The following is a 24,064-nucleotide window of genomic DNA, read 5'->3' as shown; positions in this document are numbered from 1 at the left end:
CGTGTTGATTCCAAATTCCAGAGCACAGGTGATTGCACAAAACCAGGGCAAAATCCATTGTCCATAGGAGTGCATGAGAGTCTTTCTGGGAAATCAGTTGAGAATGATTACCCCAGGGAAAAAAATAGGCCAGCCTAAGATACCCTGGCCAGGGGCGTGTTCAAGTTTCTTTTGAGGTTTCAGAGATACAATCCCAGGGTTCTCCTCACCATTCTCCAATCTGGTCCTACCTGATGTTTTGAAACACTTCCATCCACTGGGTCATTGTATTCAAAGTTATCCGCTTTCTCCACAGTGTAGACTTTGTCATTTGCAGAGAACTGCTTCCCCACAAAGGAGCGGTCCAACATCAGGGCCTCCAGGTCCTTCATCATCTTGTTTGCGCCCTCCGCTTCGACCTCCTCGTAATCATACCTGGAAGGAGTCACATTGTTGAAACTCTAGGCTGACTTCAGAGCACACTGAGGTACATAGCCCTGTCTTCATCATTTTCCTGGCCCACCTCTAGAGCTCTCTAACTTCAACTGGCAGAAACAGCCTGTTAGCTATTGGGATGGAGCAGGCCAGAATCAATGGATGATTTCATAGAAAAGGCAGGGTCTTCTGAATAAGCAGAAAACTCTTATCTTGGCTTCTGTATGGAGTAAAGCTCAAAGATGCTTTAAAGGCTCTGGAGAGATACCAACTAACATTGTACCCTTACCTACTGAGGAAGAAAAAAAATCAAAGCTCTATTATCTCCAGAGAACTCCACATCAACAAGCTCAGCGCTCAAGGCCATCTCTTCCCACCATTTTGCGATGAAGGCTGGGACTTTTCCCAGTCTGTGACCTGCCTCAGGTTGCTGAGCCTGGCTAAGGAGAGTGCCAGGCTCCACAGGAGCCTCCTAGCAAAGCCAGGGTTTCACTGATCAGAACAAGGAGCCACCAGCTAACTTTCTACACTTGAAAAATCTGCTCATACTGCTTCAGAGGGATGGATTCAGGTCCAAAATGCTTTGACTTCACCCTGATAGAAGATGCTCCTTGAGGATGCCAAGGGGCATCCTATTTTTCCTTTAAAACTTGACCTTAACTTTGTTCCTATCAGGTTAAAGACTCTTACAGGTTTTCTTTTTCTTTTCTTTTTGCTGGTGGGGGGGCTGAACTCTGGGCCTGGGCGCTGTCCCTCAGTTCTTCAGCTCAAGGCTAGCACTCTACCACTTGAGCCACAGTGCCACTTCCGGCTTTTTTCTGCTTATGTGGTGCTGAGGAATCAAACCCAGAGCCTCACGCATGCAAGGCAAGCACTCTACCACTGAGCCAACTTTCCAGCTCCTCTTGCAGGTTTTCTTGATCCAGTTGTCACATTCCCTCTTAAAGAGAATAATTTTTTCAGAAGCTCAAATGAACAGAGTCTGTATTTGTTTGCAATAGTAAAACAAATACTATACAAATATATATAAGATGACACCTTTGGGACATGAGAATACTAGGGGGTTAAGGTCAACTTATTCCAGTAGTCTATGAGTCAAGAATAAGACAGACCTCTTAATCTTGAAGTCAGCCTCTTCCCCACAGTGAATATGATAAAGAGCACGAAATTACAGCCAGGTGCTTATGCTTTATGTCTATGACCCCTTTGGGTGTCCAAGGGAACTGTTTTATGAATCCTAGGCACAGGGGGGTGGAATGGTAAGAACTTGGGCCTTACAGTCAGGTAGACCAAGCTATGACTCCAGCCTCTGCTGCTAACTGTAACGTTTAGCCAGTTTTCTGATCTTCTGGAACTCAATTACCTTGTCAATAACTGTTTAGAGGCAGATGTGACATAATTAATATAACGTGCCTACTAGTATTGTGATTCAAAAAGTGGAAATTCTGAGTACTTGATTTGTAATTATGGTTAGCAGTTATCATTGGCAAACAACCCAATTAGTTTATCATTAATGAAAATACGGTAAAATAGTTTCTGAATGGAAGGGATTTTGTTTTTGTTTTTTGTGGGTTGTGGGGCCTGAACTCTGGGCCTGTTTGTCGGTTGTGGGGCCTAAACTCTAGGCCTGGGCTCAGGCCTCAGCTCTTCAGCTCAAGGCTAGTGCTCTACTACTTGAGCCTCAGCACCACTTCCAGCTTTTTCTGCTTATGTGGTGCTGAGGAATCGAACGCAGGGCCTCATGCATGCAAGGCACTGAGCCAACTTCCCAGCCCCTGAATGGAAATTTTTAACTACTTTAAGAATGACTCTCTTAGCTAAATGCAGTGGCTCATGCCTGTAATCCTACCTACTTGGGAGAATCGCAATTTAAGACTAGCCTGTGCAAAAAAAAGTGTGTAAAACTCTATTTAAACAAATAAAAAGATAGGTACAGTGGCATGCTCCTCTCACCCCGGGTTCATGGGAAGCATAAACTGAAGGATTGTGGTTGAGGCTAGCCTAGGCAAAAAATGACATTCTATTTGAAAAACAACAAGAGCAGAAAGAGTTGGGGCATACCTCAACTATGGCTCAAGTGATAGCAAACTTGTCTGGCAAGCACAGGCCTCAAGTTCAAACCCCAGTTACTACCACTTCTTCCCAAAAAAGTAACTCTCTGAACAACTGCTTCTTACCTGATTTCACTCTGACTGCTGTTCATGCATTGACTTATTTACTTATCTATTCAGAACATATTTACACAGTGACTTCTATGACTCAGAGGATACAAGGGGACGCAAAAACAGATCTAGTCTTGATTTTGTAGAATCTAGACTCTAGCAAATTCATAACTGCTGCTGTGAACCACCAGGCTTTCTGGCTCCTGGACAGGACTGCTACATAGTAGTAGCTTTTATCTAAGCTTTCAACAAGGGAGAGTCTTAACTTCAGTGACTTATGCTTCTTAACCAGTATCCTTGATTATGATGATACTCTCTTAAGGAGCCCCAGTTGCCTATTTCTGCATTCTTTCTTGACTCTCTGAAGATCAAGGATATTGAATCTGAAATACATTTTTAAATAACGACCTAGTCCAACTCACCCATTTAATTTTATTTTTTTAAAAAGGTGACTGAAGTCCAGAGAAATTACATCCATCCATTTCTTACTCTACTTCTTTTTAAATATTTTTTTAACATTTTCTCTTTATAATTTATACTGAGATCTTGGGGAGGGGATTTTACACTTATTAGAGGACAGGCACATTGGAACTGGTGAAAACCTGTACTAATAAAGAAATTTTTCTTTGTGTTCTTGAGTCTCATGAACACTGAGCATACATAAATGTGCTATGTGTGACCTACAGGCTCAGATGCATATATCTTCAAAATAGAAGTATGCATGGTAAAGATGAAAGGTTCTGTTTTATTCACTGCCAAATCCCTGGAACCTGGCAGAAAGCATATATATGGTAAATATTTGTTGAATCAATGAAATATTGACAAGTCTACAGCCTTTGAGAACCTATTCTTATTTGCCCTAAGCATAATTACTTCCATAATTAAAGAAAAATTCTACTCTTTAGTGTTTGATGGTTTAGAAAACACTTTCCAACTCATATTTCCTTTGATTCTTTCAGTAGGTAGACTAATCTCCATTTCTACAAATGAGAAAACTAAGTATAAAAAGAGGTTAAGTGTCTTCCTAATTTAAATAAAGGGAAGAAATGAAATTCAAATCCATTTTTCTCATTCAGAATCCAATGTTATTCTTTATGCTCATCCAACAGGTACATTTTTAAATACTTATATGAAAGCATTTGATTATGTTGACTAAATACTTTAAGCTTCTTTCTTTATAGGTGATAAAAAAAATACTTCATCTTGACCATGAACAAATCATTTTAAAAGCTTCCAACTGGTAGAAGCTGGATCAAATTAAAGCTTCCTTATTGCTTCAAGCAAGAAAAAAAGACATTGTATGTATAAAACATTTCTCTGCCCATGCCCCCCACCCTACCTCAAACCCCAGACAGGTGGCCTGTCTCACCTGGTGAAGAAGTTCCGGCCAAACTTCTGCCAATGGTCTTTGAGAATGTCCTCCACACTCTGCTTGCGGGTGGCTAGAATGGACAGCCAGGCAAGGACAGCCCACAGCCCATCTTTCTCACGGATGTGGTCAGAACCTGGCAGGAGGGACACGTTTGATCAGAAATGGGGCTTCACCAATGGGGCATAAACTCAACAGTGATCACAACAAACCTAATAAAAATAGTCCCAAAACTTGCCTAAAATTTTGAGTAAACAGAGTCACATATTGAATAAAGAAACACAATACTAAGCAAGAAGTTTCTGCTTCCCAAAGTAATTTAGAAATTTAAGACAAATGTTAGTATATAATATAGGTAAAATAATTTGGCAGAAATGCATGTATCAATTACCAAAAAAACCTAAGGGAAAAAATAAAGCTTAAATAAGCAGGAAAGAAACACTACCCAAATAAAATTATAGCATCATTTAACAAAAGAAAGTGATGCATGACTTTAATTCTAGTGCTTAGGAGGCTGAAGCAAAAGTATTGTGAGTTCTAGGTTAGTCTGGGATATACAGTAAGATCTTGCCTTTATAAATAAATCAAAAAAATCAAAAATAAAATCTACAGAGAGAGACCCAAAGTCAGAGAAAGATTTGACTGCATAATAGGTCTCACTTCAAGGCAGTAGGGAAAGAACAGATTAATTTTTCTTTCCTTTAGAAATTTTGGCTAGTGGGGTTTGAAGTTGGCCCTATACCACTTGAGCCATGCCCTTATCTCTTTTTTGCTTTTCATATATGGTCTTGAATTTATGCCCAAGTTGTTCTGGACTGTAAGCCTCTTATTTATACTTCCTGCATAGCTAGAATGACAGCTATATGAGCCACCATGCCCAGGTAGTTCCAAAGTTTTGACTGAGCTGTCCTCAAACCATGATCTTCCTGATTTCTACCTCAAAATGGATTAATTTTAAAATGGTGTTTATATAACTGGTTCATTTGGAAAAAAATGTTTATTCATCCTACAAGACAATATCAAAGAGAATTCTAGCTGACATAAAACCTTCAAGGCAAAAATTGAAAACTTAAATACTAAAAGACACATATACTTTTTTAAACTTGGGGGGGGTGATAAGTACATGCAAATTTTCTATTCATGCAGGAAAATAATTTACTTAAAAATTTCCAATTCTACATATTACATTACTACAGCTAAATTAAAAGGCCACTAGCATAGTCTGAAGAAAAAAAGAATATGCATAATTATAAGCCAGATGTTTCATACACTCAGTTCAGAAAAATGTCAATAGAAAAACAAAGATATACATAGGTAATTCACACACAAAAAAATTTACAGGTAATAAATCAATGTGATGAAAAAGAGAGAACCACATGCTACTTCCTTGACACCACAAGTTTTGAAACTAGGGGAGATACAAGGGAAATGGGAATCTAACAGGATGCAGTAGGAGAATGCATTGATATCCAATGTGGCAAAAAGTTCCAAAGCCTTAAAATTAAGCTTTCTGATAGAAAAGCAATTCCCATTCTAAATCATCTGAATTTAAGCAGTAGGGATTAGTCAAAGAAACCATGCCACATCTTTCTCATGCTCAAGTGTAGCGAAAATCTTTACCAAAAATAATTTTTTTTTTAATAAAAGGCTCTTTTGGATGCACTTGTGTTCAGGGAAATACTATTCCAAGAATAAGGGATGGAGCAGAATTTTCATTTTTTATTATTTAAGCTCCTTACTCTAAACAATATAAAATACAGATAATATTGAGCCCTTCTTTCTGATATATGAGTATGACTCAATACAATCCCTCTTGTGTCATATTATGCAAAAATTGTGTGTAAAAAAAAACTTGTGTATGGGGCTGGGAAGGTGGCTCAGTGGTAGAGTGCTTGCCTTGCAATGCATGAGGCCCTGGGTTCGATTCCCCAGCACCACATAAGCAAAAAGGAAAAAGCCGGAAGTGGCGCTGTGGCTCAAGTGGTAGAGTGCTAGCCTTGAGCTGAAGAGCTGAAGGACAGCACCCAGGCCCAGAGTTCAGGCCCCACAACCGGACCCAAAAAAAAAAAAAAAAAACTTGTGTCATATCTTGTGTCCTTTCTGTGTCTTCTTACCATATGATTTTGGAGCTTTCAAAATATCTAGCAAAACACTAGCCACTCGGTAGGCAAATGGTAAGTTCCCTTCCTTCCTGACTTCCTCCTTTTATACCCAGACCAAATGTCCTTTCCTCTTTTAGACTAGCTCCCAGCTTATTTAAACTGCAAAATGAGCACAGATGTCTTTGAGAAACCTGTACAAGACAAGACGGGCTGTGCCATCATCTTTGAGCCCCAATCATCTACTTTCTCCACTAACAATGCACCTCTTGAGGCATATGTTATTTATTTTTGTAACTAAGTTTGATGACTAGCAAGTACATGGAATGTGGCAGAAAATTAAAAGGGCATACATGAATGAATCATTCATTCATTCATCAATTTCAACATTATCTCTTTTTCTTTTTGGTTCATAAAAATAAGCAACTTTTCCCCAAGCTTCTTTTTTGTTTTTGTTTTTTTTGTGAGTTGTGAGGCTTGAACTCTGGGCCTGGGCACTGTCCCTGAGCTCTTCAGCTCAAGCCAAGTGCCCCACCACTTGAGCCACAGTGCCACTTCTGGTTTTCTGGTGGGTAATTGGAGATAAGAATCTTAGACTTCTTTCCTACCCAGGCTGGCTTTGAACCATGATCCTCAGATCTCAGCAGAATAGCTAGGATTACAGACATGAGCCACCAGGGCCCAGTTTCCCCAAGTTTTTTTTTTGGGGGGGTTGTCTGGTTGTGGGGCCTGAACTCTGGGCCTGGGTGCTGTCCCTCAGCTCTTCAGCTCAAGGGTAGCCCTCTACCACTTGAGCCACAGCGCCACTTCAGGCATTTTTCTTTTTGCTTATGTGGTGCTGGGGAATTTCGAACACAGGGCCTCAGGCATGCAAGGTAAGCGCTCTACCACTGAGCCACCTTCCCAGCCGCCCAAGTTTTTAACTTTGATCAGAAATCACTCATAAAAATAATAATCCTCATGACCGAGAACTGGCAAATTAGAGATAACAGGTAGTATTTGTCATGCTTTATACAACAAATTTTGGCAATGTTTTTCCAGTTTTATTTGCAATGGACTTTTATGTGCCTTTGTTGCTTTTTTTTTTTTTTTGGTGCTGGTCCCAGGGCATGCATTCAGGGCCTAGATGCAGTCCCTGAGCTTTTTTTTTTTTTGGCCAAAACTAGCTCTGTATCACTTGAGCTACAGCTCCCCTTCTGGCTTTTTGGTGGTTCATTGGAGGTAAGAGTCTCATAGACTTTCTTGCCCAGACTGGCTTTGAACCATGATCCTTGGACCTTAGCCTCCTGAGTAGCTAGGATTACAGGGATGAGCCACCAGCACCCAGCTTACCCTTACTGATTTTTAAGAACTTTGCCACTACACACAATTTTTTGCAAATGATGATTATTTTTTGGCAACAGTTCTTCATAAAGCAGAATTCTGGCAGCTTCTCCAATATGTAAAGAGTTCACAACAGCAGTATACAACTTGAAACTATTTGTCCATGTTCTACTTCCCTTTTTATTTAAAAAAACTTAACTGATACATAAAAATATACATTAATTTTTGTAAGAGACAAGACTGAAAGCATGGAGGTAATGTTTCTCCTCCAAATGAGAGACTTGATTTTTGTTCTTTCATGTGGAAATAAAAATCTAAGTCTTACTCAACTGTGACCCAATTGTTTGGAGATAACAAAACTACACACCTAATATTATAAATAAAGTATCTGCTTAGGTAAAAGAAACAAACACTCCATTTCATTTTACAAGATCCTTGGTCTGTCTGGTTATTTTGATTAATTTCATTAATCATCTTGGATATATAAAAACTCTAAGTAATTTGGTTATTACTCGGGAAGGCTGAGTAAATTCTATTTCCTGCAGTAGTGCAATGAATACCAAAAGGACTAGTGCAAAAAAACAACAATGGTTCATGTATATAGCTCAACAGATTTATATCTGAGGACTAGAAAGGCTGGTCCATGAGCCTGAATTCTGTCATTTCTATGCTTTTTGAAATGGAGTATACCACAATTTTTCTGAGCGTCCATGTTATCAATTATAAAAACCTCTCTCATTGTTATGACATTGCTATGATGTAACAAGAAGTACTTTGTGTCAAAGACTACACAAATTCCAGATACCCACTATGAAGAAAGACAATTTTTTTCAGCTTTTAGGGAAATGTCATGTTTTCCAATGGCCTCATTAAGCTTTCAAAAATAATGTCCCTCAACTATACATACTGGAGAAAAAGATGGAAACAATATAATCCAACATGCTTTGGACAGTGCAAACAGATTTTTTTAGTTCTTTCTTCTTTTCTCTTGATGAACACAAATTAGCCTGCCCCATTACGGTTTAACTTTTAAAGAGTAAAGGAAGCCAAGTTCACTTCAGTGTGAGGACGGGGAGAGCATTCTGAGCAAGCAGGCTGCCGTCCCAGCCTGCACAAAGGTAATCTGGGTTTTGCTTTGAGTTTCTTCATTTTCACTCCAGCTCAGGGAGCAACTGAGCACCCGGGAATTCCACCCCTTCAGCATCTTCAAACACCTGTCACTGCACTTTGGCCTAATCAGCACCTTGTGTTAAGTACAAACTCAGTCAGGGCATGCTCTGAGTCACAGCCAAGAAAAATGTCAACTCTCATTGAGGGAGCCAAGAGCTAACGGTTAGGCATTGGGTTACACTAGCCAGCACAGTCATCTCTGGAGCTGCCCTGGCTTCTGTCCCTGCCAGGTGACAGCAGGGTGGCTAGGGAGAGGGGGGACAGGGGAAGGGAGAAGTGGCAGCAGGACAGGGATAGGACAGCTGACAAACAGCTACATGGAGCTTTCAGAAGCATCAATGTCTGTTTCTTCTCCCTGCCCATTTCTCTCTCTCCTTGAATTCCCTGAATGTGCTATTCTCTGCCTAGAGATTTCCATCACACATACTACTATTAACCTGGCTAAGATCTCCTCCAACAACCTTCAACTCAACCCTCTTTGTCCCACTCTGTGTCACTATCTTGTCCCACAGTCACCCCTGCAGGGTCTGCAGTTGGTTCCAGAGTGGTCAATATGACCAGGAGGCTCTGTCCAGTCCCCTCCTTTGCTTCCTTCTCTGCTTGAAAAATGGACACTGTCACTTGGGAAGGATGGTAAGCTCTGCAGAAAGGCTTCGCCTGGCTACTCACTTGGAGAGGTGGCCCCAGGGGCTCCCCTCAGCACTCCTTCTACACTTGTGACCACCGTGGGACTTGGTTTCCTTCCCATAAGGTATCTTAACATAAACCTCACTTTATACCCAATAAACATGAATCAGTGGCTACATGTTCCGAGTACCAATATAAGTAAGGCATGTCTTCTGCTCTCGTAGATGAGTTCATACATACAGGTGAGAGACAGGCAGATGCTGTTTAACCAAGTTAGTTCCAATTAAGTTCTAAATCTTGTTCTGTTGGGATATTCTGTGTGGGATGCCTCCAGATATGGGAGGCAGCAATATTGCCTGGGGCCTTTGCCTAAAGGAAAATGTACTCACAGCTATGCAAGGGAGAATGGCCAGAGAACAAGACAGAACATCTAGGCCCCTATACCACAGAACCAGGCTGGGTACCCTGAGTACAATCTCCCAGAATACCCAGTAGACAATTGAATTGTAATTACCTAGCAAAGTCAGATTTCCCTTCCCAGATAGAAATTCATTTTGAAGCCCTTACTTGCTGTCAGCCTAACCCAGTATCTGAGACACAAATTTCAATTCGTATTTGAAGGATAAATTGGTACAAAGAAGGGCAAATACAGACTTAAAAAAGAAAAAAAGCATGTTTCCAGATACTGGTGGTTCATGCCTGTAATCCTAGCTACTCAGAAGGCTGAGAGCCAGATGGTTACAGTTCAAAGCTAGCCTAGGCCAAAAAAAAAAAAAATGTCTGCAAGACTCCATCTCTAAAATAAGCTACAAAACTGGGTTGGAGGTATGATTCAAGTGGTAGAACACCAGCAAAGAAACTTGAGAAAGCATGAGGCTCTTGGTTCAAACTCTGGTACTGGGAAGGAAGGATGGAAGGAGGGAAGAAAGGAAAGAAAGAAGGGAGGAAGGAAGGGAGGAAGGAAGGAAGGAAGGAAGGGAAGAAGGGAAAGGAAGAAGGGAAGGAGGGAAGAGAGAAAGGGAGAGAAAGAGAGAGAAAAGAAAGAAGGAAAGGAGAGAGAAAAAGAAAAAGGATAGAAGAAAGGTAAGAAGGAAAGAAAGGGTAACAATGGAAATATACAAAGCATTAATAGTATGTCTCTTCAAATGATCACTTCTATATGATACTTGATCACTTTTATAGATAGGACAAGGAAAAAATACTTCCAATCTCTACATCTAAATAAATATAACTTCCTGGTATATTCTATCAAGTTCAACCTCAACTAGGCTTCTTCTCCTTTTCCCCAAATGCCTCATTTTCCTGAAGGAATGTTTCAAAAATAGCAACATTCTGTACTATTCAGTGATTTCCCTTTGAAGCCCAAAGTAGAACAGGGCTGATGCTCTGCCCCCTGCCACTATGAATTAACTATCCAAAACCTAGTGCATTATTTTAAAACCTCAACAATACTATAAAACTTCTTAAAAATGAAATTTATATTAAGAAAAGTGCATGGGGCTAGGTGTGTAGCTTCATGGTAGAGTTCTTTCCTAGCATGCACAGGTCCTAGGTTTGAACCAAGAAAAATTTAGAAGTACAATGTCCAACTCTCTAGAAATAATCATTCTACCTACTCTTCATCTGCCAGGCTAACTTTGGAAAATCTGGGCTCAGTTCTAGGCATGAATTTCCAAAGCAAATACTAATAAGGTCAAAATATCTAGAAGCTGGGGCTGGGTCTATAAACAATATTAATGAAGAAAGACTGACAGACAGATAGGTTGTCTGGAGAAGGCAGAACCTGAAAGCTGATTCTAATAGCTGCTTTGTCTTTAAGCCTCTCTCCAGCTAGTGAACAAACCAGGCACTTCTGCTTGGCTCTGGGGTTCTTATTTTCTTTGCTCAGTGTTTTCCACATGGGTCGAATGAAAAAAGATGTTACTGGGTGTACTACCATGGGCAGAGGGGGGGGGTTCACATAGCATTAAAACTAGTTGCTATGGAAAACCTGGGCCTATGAAAGCGAAAGATTTAATGCTGTTCTGAAACTTCTTCTTAAATACAAAGGAAAAGCTGACTCACTCTACCACATTTCTTCTCAGAAATGAAAACATTTTTTAAGTCTTCTTTGGCTACTGCGGTAAGAAATCTATGTTTATCACTCTGTTTAATCCCTGCAGACTCAAAGGCCAGGCTGTCAAGGTGGCCCCCAAACTTCCTATCTCAGTAGATGTGATCCTTTATATTTAGGTATAATTGCACTAACAGAGTTCCTTGCAAGAGAATGTTCTGGAACATTCAAATATTTTTGTTACCATGAATATCCATGACAGAGTGGTATATTCTGAGACTACCTCCTAGGTTCCCTAAGCATTCATCTAGTGTCTCTTGGGAGAATGTAGTATTACCCACCTTTTCTCAAGTATGACAAGACTAAGCAGTAGTCTTGTGTACTCTGATTAAAGACCTACATCTTTGGGAAATTACTTAGCACCCTTGGTGGACATAGTACAAACCACCAAATCATCTATTTTTTTCTTTTTCTTTTGGTTGTGGGGCTTGACCTTTGGACCTAGAAGCTGTCCCTGAGCTCTTTTGTTCAAGTTTAGTGTTCTACCACTTTTGAGCCACAGCTCTACTTCCAGTTTTCTGGTAATTAACTAGAGATAAGAGTTTCATGGACTTTTCTGCCCAGGCTGGCTTTGAACTGCAATCCTCAGATCTCAGATTCCTGAGTAGCTAGGATTACAGGAATGAGCCACCAGTGCCTGGCCTCATCTATCTTTTGTTTTGGTCGGTTGTGGAGCTTTGAACTCTGGGCCTGGGCACTGTCCCTCAGCTCTTCAGCTCAAGGCTAGCATTCTACCACTTGAGCCACAGTGCCACTTCTGGTTTTCTGGAGGTTAATTGAAGAGTCTCACGGACTTTCCTGCCCAGGCTGACTTTGAACCATGATCCTCAGATCTCAGCCTCCTGAGTAGCTAGGATTACAGGCGTGAGTCACCAGCGCCCAGCCTCATCTATCTTTTTAAATACCTTCTAGTTCTATCATATCTATTCATTGTCAAAGAGTGCCACCAGTCTCCCAAGGATATTAAAGTGCTTAGAACTTTGTAAATATGGGCCTCAGAACTACCAGTTCCTCCCACCCACCCTACCTATGCATTTGTGGGAAAGGAAGTCAATACTCTGATCTATTCATCATAGCAGGAATTCTGACTCAATCGCAAGGTTGAGAGAATACTGAGTTTTGATCCCCTTTGCTTTGCTGAATGACGGCTATAGAATAACAAAGCATAAGAAGACTACTTTCTTTACTTCAAAATATTGGGTAGGAGCAATAGAAGAGATATACCTTACAACCTGGATGGAGACCAACGCAGGGCAAAACACACACCTGAGATGATCTTAGGGCAATAGAGACTGATAAAGGCATCATGGGGTAGTAGAAAAAGTCATGGTGGAGGAGGGAGCTTAGATCAGTACTTGGATGGGTAAAGAGGAGGAGGGAGAGCACAAAAAGCAGAATCTAAGTTTTGGATCACCCCCAGAGCATACCCCATTGTACTCTTTCAACGTGCTACACATGCACAAGGATGTATTTTTAATTTCTTGACCACCTACCAATTTATTTCCCTAATGGTCTCCCTTCACTTAGTGTTGATAAATCATAACTAGTTGCTTTGGAAAACCTGGGCCTATGAAAGCGAAAGATTTAATGCTGTTCTGAAACCTCTTCTTAAATACAAAGGAAAAGCTGACTCGCTCTACCATATTTCTTCTCAGAAATGAAAACATTTTTTAAGGCTTCCTTGGCCACTGAGGCAAGAAATCTATGTTTATCACTCTGTTTAATCCCTGCAGACTCAATGGCCAGGCTGTTAAGGAGGCCCCCAAACTTCCTGTCTCAGTAGATGTGATCCTCTGAAAGTAAAATTAGCCCTCCTGGCTGAATGCACTTGCTGCTTTTTAGATATGTATACTTCATTGGAGTTGTTATAAATAAATTGTGCTTTGATTTAGAACACATCAGCTACCCTGCTTATTTCAGTGCTATCTTAAGCAGTTTAAGTTTTCACTGGAGGTGGCAGATGTGGAGAAGAAAATGCTAGCACAGGGGTGCAACTTACCAGTCCCGAAGCTCTCCTCTCCACAAAGGGACAGTTTGCTTGCATCCATCAAATTCCCAAAAAACTTCCAGCCAGTTGGAGTCTCATACAAAGCGATCTTTGTAGCATTAGCCACCCTTCAAAGGCATGAAATCAAAGTTACATCACAGCAGGACTGTGAGCAGGGCCGTGTGAGGGATGGAAAAGAGCAACCATTATTGTAATCAAGGGTCCCATTCAGTACTGCTCAGGGGTAGACAGAATTCTAAGATTGGTGGAAAATCATAAGAGAAAACTTGGGCACAATGGGTTCTTCTATATGGACTCAGAGGGAAGGGGAGATGAAGAAGAAAGAAAAAAGTCAAATTACAGTTTAATATTTTAGAAGAAAAGAAGCAACAGCAAGAAAATACACAGGGATATCTTGGGAGAGATATTTAAATTCCTATGTTTTGGGTACAGATTGTGTCTACCCAATCTATAAAGACAAAAGAATGGTGTTTTGACAAACATAATCACAGAATTGGAATGTCAGCATTTTTGCAGAGGAGAGAATAGGGTCCAGATCAGCCTGGGTCACACAGGCAGGACGACTGACAGCCTGCATTCAGCTTTGCAACCAGTATTCCTTTCATCTCATCAGCAGGCTCCCAATGAAAGCACCAAGTGGGCTCTCCTATTTACCCCAGCCTCCCCAACCCTCTTTTCCTCTGACACATCTTCTACTCCTCAGCAGGTAGCTTTAGACTGTTTACAACCTTGGAGTGGAGATTGGAGCTTAGTAGAAGAGTATGTGGTAAGTATATACAAGGGCCTGGGTTCAATCCCTAGCACATAAATAATAAATAAATAAATAGAATATGTAAATACACAATAAAATGTTTGAGTGACTTTTTGGAAAATAACCTATCTTCTTCCCTTGGAACAGAAAATGTTAGCTGCTAAGTTTCACGTGCTGTTTCAAGTAAGCTTGTCTTCTTCCTAACAAAGCTATATCATATTTGGAACTTAACATTTAAAGACAATCAAATCTAGGATTCTGAATTTTTATTTGGGCAATAAGGTGTTTTGGTTACAAGTCTCTCGGTATATCTTATTATTTCAAAAATTGGAATTATACTGTTCTTTGGAGGTGTTTCAAGGCTCGACAAACACAATAGTGTGTCCACAAACTGACTTTCAGCCTCACATGTAGGAACTGAGAACACAAGCACCAGATTCTAGTTCCTGCTCCAATTTAGCTGTGAAGTCTTGGACAAGACTGCTAACTCTTGACCTTTAACTTTCCCTTCTTTAAAGTAATGACTGCTGGAGGGTCTGGGAATATGGCTTAGTGGTAGAGTGCTTGCCTAGCATGCACAAAGCCCTCGGTTCAATTCCTCAGTACTGCATAAACAGAAAAAGTCAGAAGTGGTCCCATGAGTCAAGTGGTAGAGTGCTGGCCTTGAGCAAAAGAAGCTGGGGGACAGTGCCTGGGCCCTGAGTTCAAGCCCCAAGACTGGCAACAACAACAAAAAAGGACTGCTGGGAGAATCAGATGAGGTGAAGAACCTAAGAAGGAGCATGGGACCCCCCAAAGACTATGTAGATATTAGTGAGTCTTTTCTTGTTAGCTGAAGTGAATCCAGAACTAATTCTGTAGCTTGTTTAAGAGGAAAACGTATGGGCAAGTGGTGAGGGGCTAGGCTCTGAGTCCAGTCCTGATTCAGCCATTTACTAGCTGGATGACATTTGAAGAACTTAAGTCTGTTGTTCTTGTCTTCTACCTGTAAAATGAGTTTATACCTAGCCTCTACCTAATTGGATTGGTATGAGATTAAATGACTAAAACATGCAAAGTAGTTAGTGTGAAGGTAATGTTCAGGAAAAGCTTAGCTATTTGAATGAGACTACATTTATATACTCAACTTTTCTCCCTATTCTTGACCTTTTAATTTTCCTCCTCCTTTTTATTGTGCAGGTCCTGTGGCTTGAACTCAGATGCTGTCCCTGAGCTATTGGCTCAAGGCTAGGGCTCTACCACTGGAGCCAAAGTTTCACCTCTGGCTTTTTTATTAATTAGAGAAGTAACAGTCTCACAGACGTTCTTGTCCAGACTGGCTTAGAATTACGATCTTCAGATCTCAGTCTCCTGAGTAGCTAGGATTAAAGATGTGAGCCACGAGTGCCCAGTTACTCACTCATTTTTGACTATTCATTTAGCAAAAAATTTCTAGGGCATCTGACATACTCTAGTAACATTTTCCTTGTTTTCTACTTGTTATTTATTACTTCTTACTTTTTAGTTTTTATGGGTATGGTCTCATAAACCCCCTTAAAGCCTTCATATAATAAAGTCATATATAATGAATAGAAAAATATACCAATTACCAATAAGCAAATCTGAGATATCAACTGTTTCCTGTCACTGGTTTCTATTACACAAAAACAATGTAATTAAAAAGTTTTTTTTTTTTTTTTTTTACCAATTTCATGTTTCTGTTTTAGATTTTGGACAAAAAATAAGTCCGATTGTGTGTGTGTGTATATGGCCAATCTAGTTCTTTTGAAACTTTAATATTAACTCAAACTCTTCCTTTGCTAAGTCACTGCATACTGCTGAAGAAATAATCCTTTAGAATAATGTCTTAGATACAGTGGAAGTGCCATCTATCCATTCATTCACTAACATGCAATCATTCATTCATCTTTTAAATGATGTGTGTGACCTACTGTTTCAGGCAAGCTATAGTCAGACAGGTTCTCCACAGGAGTGGGTAGGCTTCTTGGGCAGCCAATCAAGCAGATGGTCTATGAGGAGTTTGGTAATTGCCAGGATGGAGGAAGTACAGGTTGCTGAGGAAGCTCAGAAGGAAGTTCTAACCCTGAAAACACTCACCATCCATCCTCTCATACAAGAACTATGGCTACACAGAAGGGAGGAAGGGCTTTCAGGGAACAGTGAAGGGCATGGTGACCACCAGGATGATCTGGGAAGGGAGGACTGAGGGACTGGCAGACTTACCGATCTAGGGCACCACTTGTGGGCATGCTGCGTGCAAAGCCTCGGACCCCAGTCTGCTGGAAATATGGAATGCTGAAGATGTTGGCGGCAATGACGGCCACAGAGTCTGAAGGGTTCACAAAGAAGCCATGCTTGCCCAAAATCATGTTCCGATCCTTGGGAATAAGTGCGAGAGGCAAAGGAAGACCTTTAAGCTTTATAAAACTGACCCATTATCTCATCCTGAGCTTTAAACATGGGATTTTATTATTATTGGATTTGAATAGTACCAATGAACCAAAGGTACCTCCATGCCCAAGAGTTAAAACTGGTTTCAATTAAACTGTGAGCACAAACTCCTTGTGAGCTAAATCCTCTGTTCTCCCTCCAGAGGCTGGCTAACTTTAACCTCCTAGACCTTTTCCAAACTCTGGAACCAATCATGCCTCTCCCAGAGGAGAAGAGAGGATGCACAAAGAGGAAATATTGGCTGTTTATACAGTTTGATAGGTCTTCCAGACATCCAGAGAGAAACAAAGGCAGGTTTCTTTAAGATAGGGTTTCTAAATCATGGTCCCTCCATTTGGTACTGGACCCCACAAAATATGCTGCTACCTTCATGGCTTCTGAGTTGCCTAGTATACTCTTTCTTTCAAGTAATTGTAAGAGGGAGAAACTCCCAGCATGCACTGCATCAGAAAGATATATCACAAAATCATGTCTGCTAGAAGTCCCTTTAATTTTTCCAAATTAGTAACTCTTATTATAAAGAACATTAACATCAAAAAATACAAAGTTGAGTACAACATGCTTATGAGATAACAAGGAGATAAACTTGACTATGACACATATCTTCTTTGTCTTTACCTGGTCGCCAGTATAAGCAAAACATGTTTATAAATGTTTTAATAAAATGTAGTTCTCGATTTAGTCTTTATATAGGCAATAAAATTATAGTTTCACCGTTCAGCTGTGATGAGAGAATAGGTATAAAACTAAAACCTCTTCTAGATGTTAAAAGGTTTGTCAATAGGAGAAACCTATCCAGAATTCCATCAGCTTATGATGTACCTATCCTTCTATCATAACCAGCACTTAATAACCCTGCCATTCTTTTTTTTTTGGGGGGGTCCGGTCGTGGGGCCTGAACTCTGGCCCTGGGCGCTGTCCCTCAGCTCTTCAGCTCAAGGCTAGTACTCCACCACTTGAGCCACAGCGCCACTTCAGCTTTTTCTTTTTTGCTTATGTGGTGCTGAGGAATGAACCCAGGGCCTCATGCATGCAAGGCAAGCGCTCTACCACTGAGCCACCTTCCCAGCCCCAACCCTGCCATTCTTAACACATTGCTGAAATCAAATGCATGAATTTTATTCCAAACACTCTTGTTTCTGTTCAAGAGGGTCTTTTAATAACGTACTTCTGAACCAAGCACAATGAAGAATCCTGAGCCTGGCAGAAGCACCTGTTTTCGTTTTGTTTTTCCCATCTGCAAGCTGTGGCCTTCCATGCACTTGTACCCACCCCATCTCCATCGAAGGCGGCCCCAAAATCATGTTCTCCTGACTTCATGGTCTCCACCAGGTCAGCTGCATAAGTGAGGTTGGGGTCAGGGTGGTGACCCCCAAAGTCCTCCAGGGGAACACAGTTAACAGCTGAGTTTGCAGGGGCTCCGAGTTCTTCGCAGAGGATCTTCTTTACATATGGCCCAACGACTATATAAAGCACAAGTGAAAGTGAGAAGGATGAGAACCAAACATGCATTCTTGGAAGAGCACTATGGCAACAGTGGGACTGCAAACTGTCTTGGGAGGCTGGTGCAAAGTGAGCTGATTCCATGCAAGGGAGAATCCTCACTAGCTAGAGGCTCCATTTTTTTTTTTAACTATTGTAAAGCAAATAGTTGTATTCTCAGGTGAGAAAATCCCCCAGTTCTGGTTCACAGTGATGGCTGCTGTCTCCACTGGTGTGGTCATACAAGTAACCCACAGAGGAGGAAGAGAGGGAGACACATATCCTCTTGTTCCCTGAATTAAATCTTTAGCTTGCTCTTGTTCTTTTCTAAGAAAAGGAGCGTGGGGTGAGGGGTGCAGGGGGTTAGTGCTCATGAGGATGTTCACTACAGCTCAGAAACCTGGCTACTTCCCTCAGAAATCCACAGAAGCACCCACTAAGAATGTGAGTGATCAACAGAGGGACAGGCAACATCCACAGTAACAGTTGCAAGTGACTTAAAACCTTTATGTTTAATATGGAAACATGACCTTTGCACTAGCTTATCCCAAGAAGTGCCTCTACTAATTGGGGGCCTACCATTAGATTTTTACCTCTGAAATGATTGTGAAATAACTGTTGATACCATCAGAGCCTTGAGAAGAAGCTGTGAGGGGCTATGATCCCCACCGCAGAAACCAACTGCCTGTTTCTGAGAGGAGAGAACAGAAGAATGGTGAGTCTGTACCTCCATGCATGGCGTCTATACGAATCTTCAGTCGGTTTGGACCAGAAAGTAGCTCTTTCAGTGCATTGAAATCAAAGATGTTTCTTAGCATCGTGGCATAAGCTTCCACTGAATCCACAATTTCCACTGTGAGAACAAGCAATAATGGAAGAATGAAGGATGAAACATATTTAGAAATCGTTAACAGTGAAACAATTATATTGATATGAAACAGTAACTGTTTTAAAAGGACAACTACTGAGCAATTCCAATATGAAAAGCTGTTCATGACATCTTATTCATTATCAATCATTCTCTTTGAAGGTAAATGTTATTAGTCCTATTTTATAGATGAGAAAACTCAGGATCTGAAAAGTTAAGGAAGTTGAATATACAGTTGGAATAGGACACACATGAGGTTTCCAACAGCTTCTGTATAAACCACTCTGCCTCCGTATGTGTCCCCGTGATGGCTATATCTTGTTGTCATGTATCACTGAAAAGATAATACCTACTTTTATTTACAAGTTCATTCTCATCAAGACTTAATAATTAAAAAGCAAGGAACTTTTTTCTTTAAAGAATAAGTTTAAGCCAAGCACTGGTGGCTCATGCTTATAACATCAGCTACTCAGGAGGCTGAGATCTGAGAACTGGTGTTTGAAGCCAGGAGAAAAGTCTCAGAGACTTCATCTCCATCCAATTAACCAGCAAAAAGCCAGAACTAGAAACATGTATCAAATGGTAGAGCACTAGATGTGAGTGAAAAAGCTGAGTGAGAGCACAGCTTTTCAAGACCTAGTATACTGGCATTAAAAAAAGAGAGAAAAAAGGAAAGGGTCAGTTTTTGTATGTCCTGATAATGGAATAAAAGAAACATAGAAAGTTGGTATTATTCTAATTACTGGACATTTGGGGTTTCTGAATATTTTCAACATTGAACAGCTGATGAAGCTCTCTAGTAGGGTATTATAAGCACCAATAATATCTCTGAGATACACCACAGGACCACTTTATGTTTGTTAGGATGCAACTGCCAAATATAAGTTGCAAACTAGAGAGGAAAACCCATGACAGGGCAAAGTTAAAACCCAGGTTTCACTGCTAACCATGACATCTTCATTTTATTAACAAAAATAAATGTATAAACATTTAGTCCATCAATTACTGCAATGCCTTAACATTCAACAAAATGTTAATTTATCAACAGCTACCTTTGTAGGGCATTTCAATGCAGCTCAAAATCAATCTGATTTTACTGAGTATTGGGGCAGGAAGAAATGTGAAAGCTCAGGTTGAGAATCATTCACACTGAGTTTGAGTCGTGTTTTTACCATTCCCTCACTTAGTGAGTGACCTGGAATCTGTCACTTAACCTTTATTGGCCTTTGTTTCCTCCTCTGTAACTACACAGTACATCCCTACCAGGGCTACTGTGAGAATAAATGGAATAACACAATGAAAGAGCCCGGGGTACAGGAAGAGCTCAATCACAGTGATCTCCCAGTCTCCTAGTCAAAGCCACTTTGTTTTGGGGGAGGTGTGAAGGTGTATGTGTGCACGTGCACATGCGCCCACACACATGCATGTGCAAATCCTGGGACTTGAATTTGGGGCCTAGGTGTCTGTCCCTGGGCTTCTTTTTTTGCTCAGGGCTAGTGTTCTACCACTTCAGCCACAGCTCCACTTATGACTTCAAATCATGATCCTCAGATCTCAGCTTCCTTAGTAGCTAGGATTACAGGTATGAGCCTATGGCACACAGCAAAGCCATTTGGTTTGCTTGTGGAAATGAACCCTTGGGAAATTTGGGAATGAGTTATACCTAAGTCACAAGCTCAGAGAGCTCAAATCTCTGGACTGGTGAAAGTTAATTCCAAACCTGATTATAAATTAATACATTTAAAACATAGTGTCTACCATCTTTCCAAATCCATAGAGCCACTTTAATAAAATCATGAAAGGAAAATTGCTCAAATCTGAATAGAGATGAGCAGGAAGAAGAAATAACCATGCCTGTGAAGGGCTTGAACTTGTTTTCCAAGTCAAACTGCTGCTTTCCCAAAACACCGAGGTCTATATTCAGGTCAGGGCAAATTGCATATTCCTCAATAGTCTTGCTGATTTGGAAAATTTTGTCAGTGATTGCTTCTGGAGCAGGACCTGGAAATCAAATCGTAAACAATGAGCCATTCTATATGGTTCACCTGAAAATAGAAAACCTCCAAAGTTTCAGGTTCTTCTTCCCTAACACACTGACAATTGCTTCACTCACACAGCAGAGTAACAGGATTTTTCTAACAGAAAATGTTTGTGATGGTTGGTCCTATTCAGGTACAATGGAAGGAGAAGCATTTCAATGTCACAAAAAAAAAAAAAAAAAAGCAAAGATTCCTTGCAAAGGAGAGTGAGAACCATGGCCCCCAAGGCTTCTGGTACTGGTTTATCAACTCAATATAAAACTCAATATAAAAGATATCTCAAGATAACAGTCAGCTTACCTCCATTAGAAATATTGAACTTGATTCCAAAATCTCCATTAGGTCCTCCTGGGTTGTGACTGGCTGTTAGGATGATCCCACCAATGGCTTTAATTTTCCTAATGATGCAAGATACAGCAGGAGTGGAGAGAATTCCATTCTGTCCAATAACCAAGCGACCAATCTAGAAGAAATCCAGAGTACACCCTTGAACAGCCCATAAATCCAGAGCTATCACATGAAAATACCAAAGCAATAAGAAAATGGACAAACCAAACATTGTTTGACCAGAAAATATTTTCATTGTGAACATCTACATCCTGAATGTCTCCATCATATTACTGAAATAGAATCAATGTTGTTGAACAAAGACATTCCTTCAGAAAGCTTTTTGGGGACTTTGTAGTTTTAGAACAGTGTGTGGTCTGGGGGTGCTGTAAGACTCTGGCAGGAAAGCATAACAGAGCCTTTCCAGAGCTGGTTCATAAGTTAGATATACTAAAGAATAGTGAGAAGGCCCACATTTTTAATCAACCCAGTCATACTTTCAACCCACAATGGGGAAAATGTTACAGGTTGGGCTAGTTAAAGGGATTTGACCCAAAAAGAAAGCTTTTGTAATATAAGATTCTTTAAAACTAAATAGATCAAACATTATAAATCATAATCTATAATGCACGTTATAAATGTAGTATCCAATCAACTTGGGATTTTTCATGCAGTGGGACAACAGCTTGGGCTTTTGCTGCATTCCTTACTTCCTTACTTCACAGATGTTATCAGCCTGCCTCTTCCTTTGCTACAATGACAGTAATTTACATCTATTTCAACATAACCCAGGTTGCAAGTTTTGTCAATTCTTTTAGCTTGGAGAAGATGGGACTGCTATATGAAAAAGACTTATAATCTTGGAGTTTTGCCTTTCCTACATTCTCCTTTCTGAGAGAAGACAGGGACAGGAATGTTTAAATTTTTTCCATTAGTTATTTCTTTTGGCCCCTTTCCCCCAAGATAAATATGGTTGAAGAAATGACTTGATGGTAGAAGATGTGTTTCTAATGTGGAAAGTGCCACTAGAGAGCCAGGAAGGTGGCACACATCTGTAATCCTGACTATATGCAAGGTGTAGGCAGAATTTTGAGTTCCAGCCCCACCCTGGCAAAGGTCAATGAAATCTTGTCTCAAAGGTTGCATGTTTTCTCTCATATGTGGAAGCTAAAATTAGTTTAGAAATATTTAAGTAAACACACTGGGTGGAATGCAAGTATATGCAAGTGTATAAACTGAAATGTGGTAGATTCAGAGGAGAACACAGTATAATTCCTTAGAAAGGCAAAAATCACAGTTCAACAAAATAAACACCAGGAAATGGGCACTTGAAAGGGGTGAGGGGGGGATGAAGGGAAGGGAGTAGATGAATAAAGAGAAGAGGGAGAATGCACTCAAAACTCCTATGAAATTAAGAAATATGCTAAAAAGTTAAAAAGAGTGAGGGAAGGGTTAGGAGGAATGGGTGCAAATGTTGAAGGAGATAACATTGATCAAGACACACTGTATTCATAAACTGCTCAGCTGAATGAACATTCCTTTGTATAACTTCTTAAAGATAATAAAAATATTTAAAAATGGAAAGTAAAAGAGAATTTGCAAAATAAAAACAAAAATAAAGGGCTTCAGGTATAGACTGAATGATAGCATGACTGCTAAGCATGCACTAATTCTGGATTCAATCTATAACACAACACACACACACACACTGCCATGAGATATTTGGACACACACAATGCCATTAGACATCTGGCCACTGGACATCTGGATTTCCTGAAGAATGTTTTTCTGAGACTATTAACTTTGCCACTACCCTCACGCTTCAGTACAGGTCATTGAAAACTTGACATCCTTGTCCTTCCCCCACTACCAAGAATTTCCCAGGAAACAGTTGGTTTATTTCCATCACCTCTGGGCTCCCATTTGTCTATCTCTCAACAATTTTTATCGCAGCTTCCCTAAGGCATTTGCTACATCCTGCCACCCCAGGAAGAGGTAACCAGAAGGATAGGTGCTACATGCAGGCTCTGTTAGAGGCTAGAGGAAACAACAGATGATACAGAATCCATAGTGATGGTTAGTACTGAGCTACCATCTGCTTTGTACATCTCATAGCATTTTTAGTCCATTCTTATAATTGTTGCTCCCAAGTACCACAGCCAGTTATTATGGTCCTTCTCATTCCTTCACTCTCGTACCCATTCAACCCTGATAGCAATAAGCACTCATGGAAGGGTGCCATGACAGTGTCGGGAGATGATATGACAAGATCAAACAGCAGGTTAGTCACGGTGGAAAAGGCACTGAAATCCTTTCCAGGAGATTAAAGGTTTAGAGATTGGTAGTTCCAGAATTCTATAAGAGGGACTTAGCAGTGACCATTTAACCAACCAGAAGAGCTCATGAGTTATCTAGAAACTGTATGTGTGGAAGAAGAAGATGATGAACATTAAGCTACACTGCCAGACTCACTCCTTTATTCCATAATTTCTTATGGTGAGATCTGCAGTAGAGGGAATTATGCCAGGGGAAGTATAAGAAAGAAACATAAGGGGTTGGGAAGGTGGCTCAGTGGTAGAGTGCTTGCCTTGCATGCATGAGGCCCTGGGTTCAATTCACCAGCACCACATAAGCAAAAAGAAAAAAGCCGGAAGTGGCGCTGTGGCTCAAGTGGTAGAGTACTAGCCTTGAGCTGAAGAGCTGAGGGACAGTGCCCAGGCCCAGAGTTCAGGCCCCACGACCAGACCGCCCCCCCAAAAAACAAAACAAAAAACAAAAACAAAACAAGAAGTAGCCCAAGGTATATTTGGTGAATATACTTCCCTCTTTCAGGGCATCCTTCTACAAATCTCCCTCAGGAA

General features: G+C 40.6%; 1 protein-coding gene across 3 annotated transcripts in view; it reads right to left on the bottom strand.

The window, feature by feature from the left end:
• Pgm1 (phosphoglucomutase 1) overlaps window positions 1-24,064 on the bottom strand; it is a 59,837-nt gene that overhangs the window by 4,353 nt on the left and 31,420 nt on the right. For all 3 annotated transcript variants that reach the window (XM_013020637.1, XM_013020636.1, XM_013020639.1), the window contains exons 2-9: window positions 21,177-21,339; window positions 20,692-20,838; window positions 18,697-18,822; window positions 17,760-17,950; window positions 16,260-16,414; window positions 13,277-13,392; window positions 3,946-4,081; window positions 231-414 (exon numbers count right to left, since the gene is read on the bottom strand). In XM_013020637.1, coding sequence (XP_012876091.1) covers window positions 231-414; window positions 3,946-4,081; window positions 13,277-13,392; window positions 16,260-16,414; window positions 17,760-17,950; window positions 18,697-18,822; window positions 20,692-20,838; window positions 21,177-21,339 — 1,218 coding nt within the window. The remainder of the gene's footprint in view (window positions 1-230; window positions 415-3,945; window positions 4,082-13,276; window positions 13,393-16,259; window positions 16,415-17,759; window positions 17,951-18,696; window positions 18,823-20,691; window positions 20,839-21,176; window positions 21,340-24,064) is intronic.

Source organism: Dipodomys ordii, unplaced genomic scaffold (genome assembly GCF_000151885.1).
Source record: "Dipodomys ordii isolate 6190 unplaced genomic scaffold, Dord_2.0 Scaffold51, whole genome shotgun sequence".
In the NCBI taxonomy this organism is placed as follows: Eukaryota; Metazoa; Chordata; class Mammalia; order Rodentia; family Heteromyidae; genus Dipodomys; species Dipodomys ordii.
Note: the sequence above shows the minus strand (reverse complement) of the source record. Positions and strands in the feature narration are given on the sequence as shown.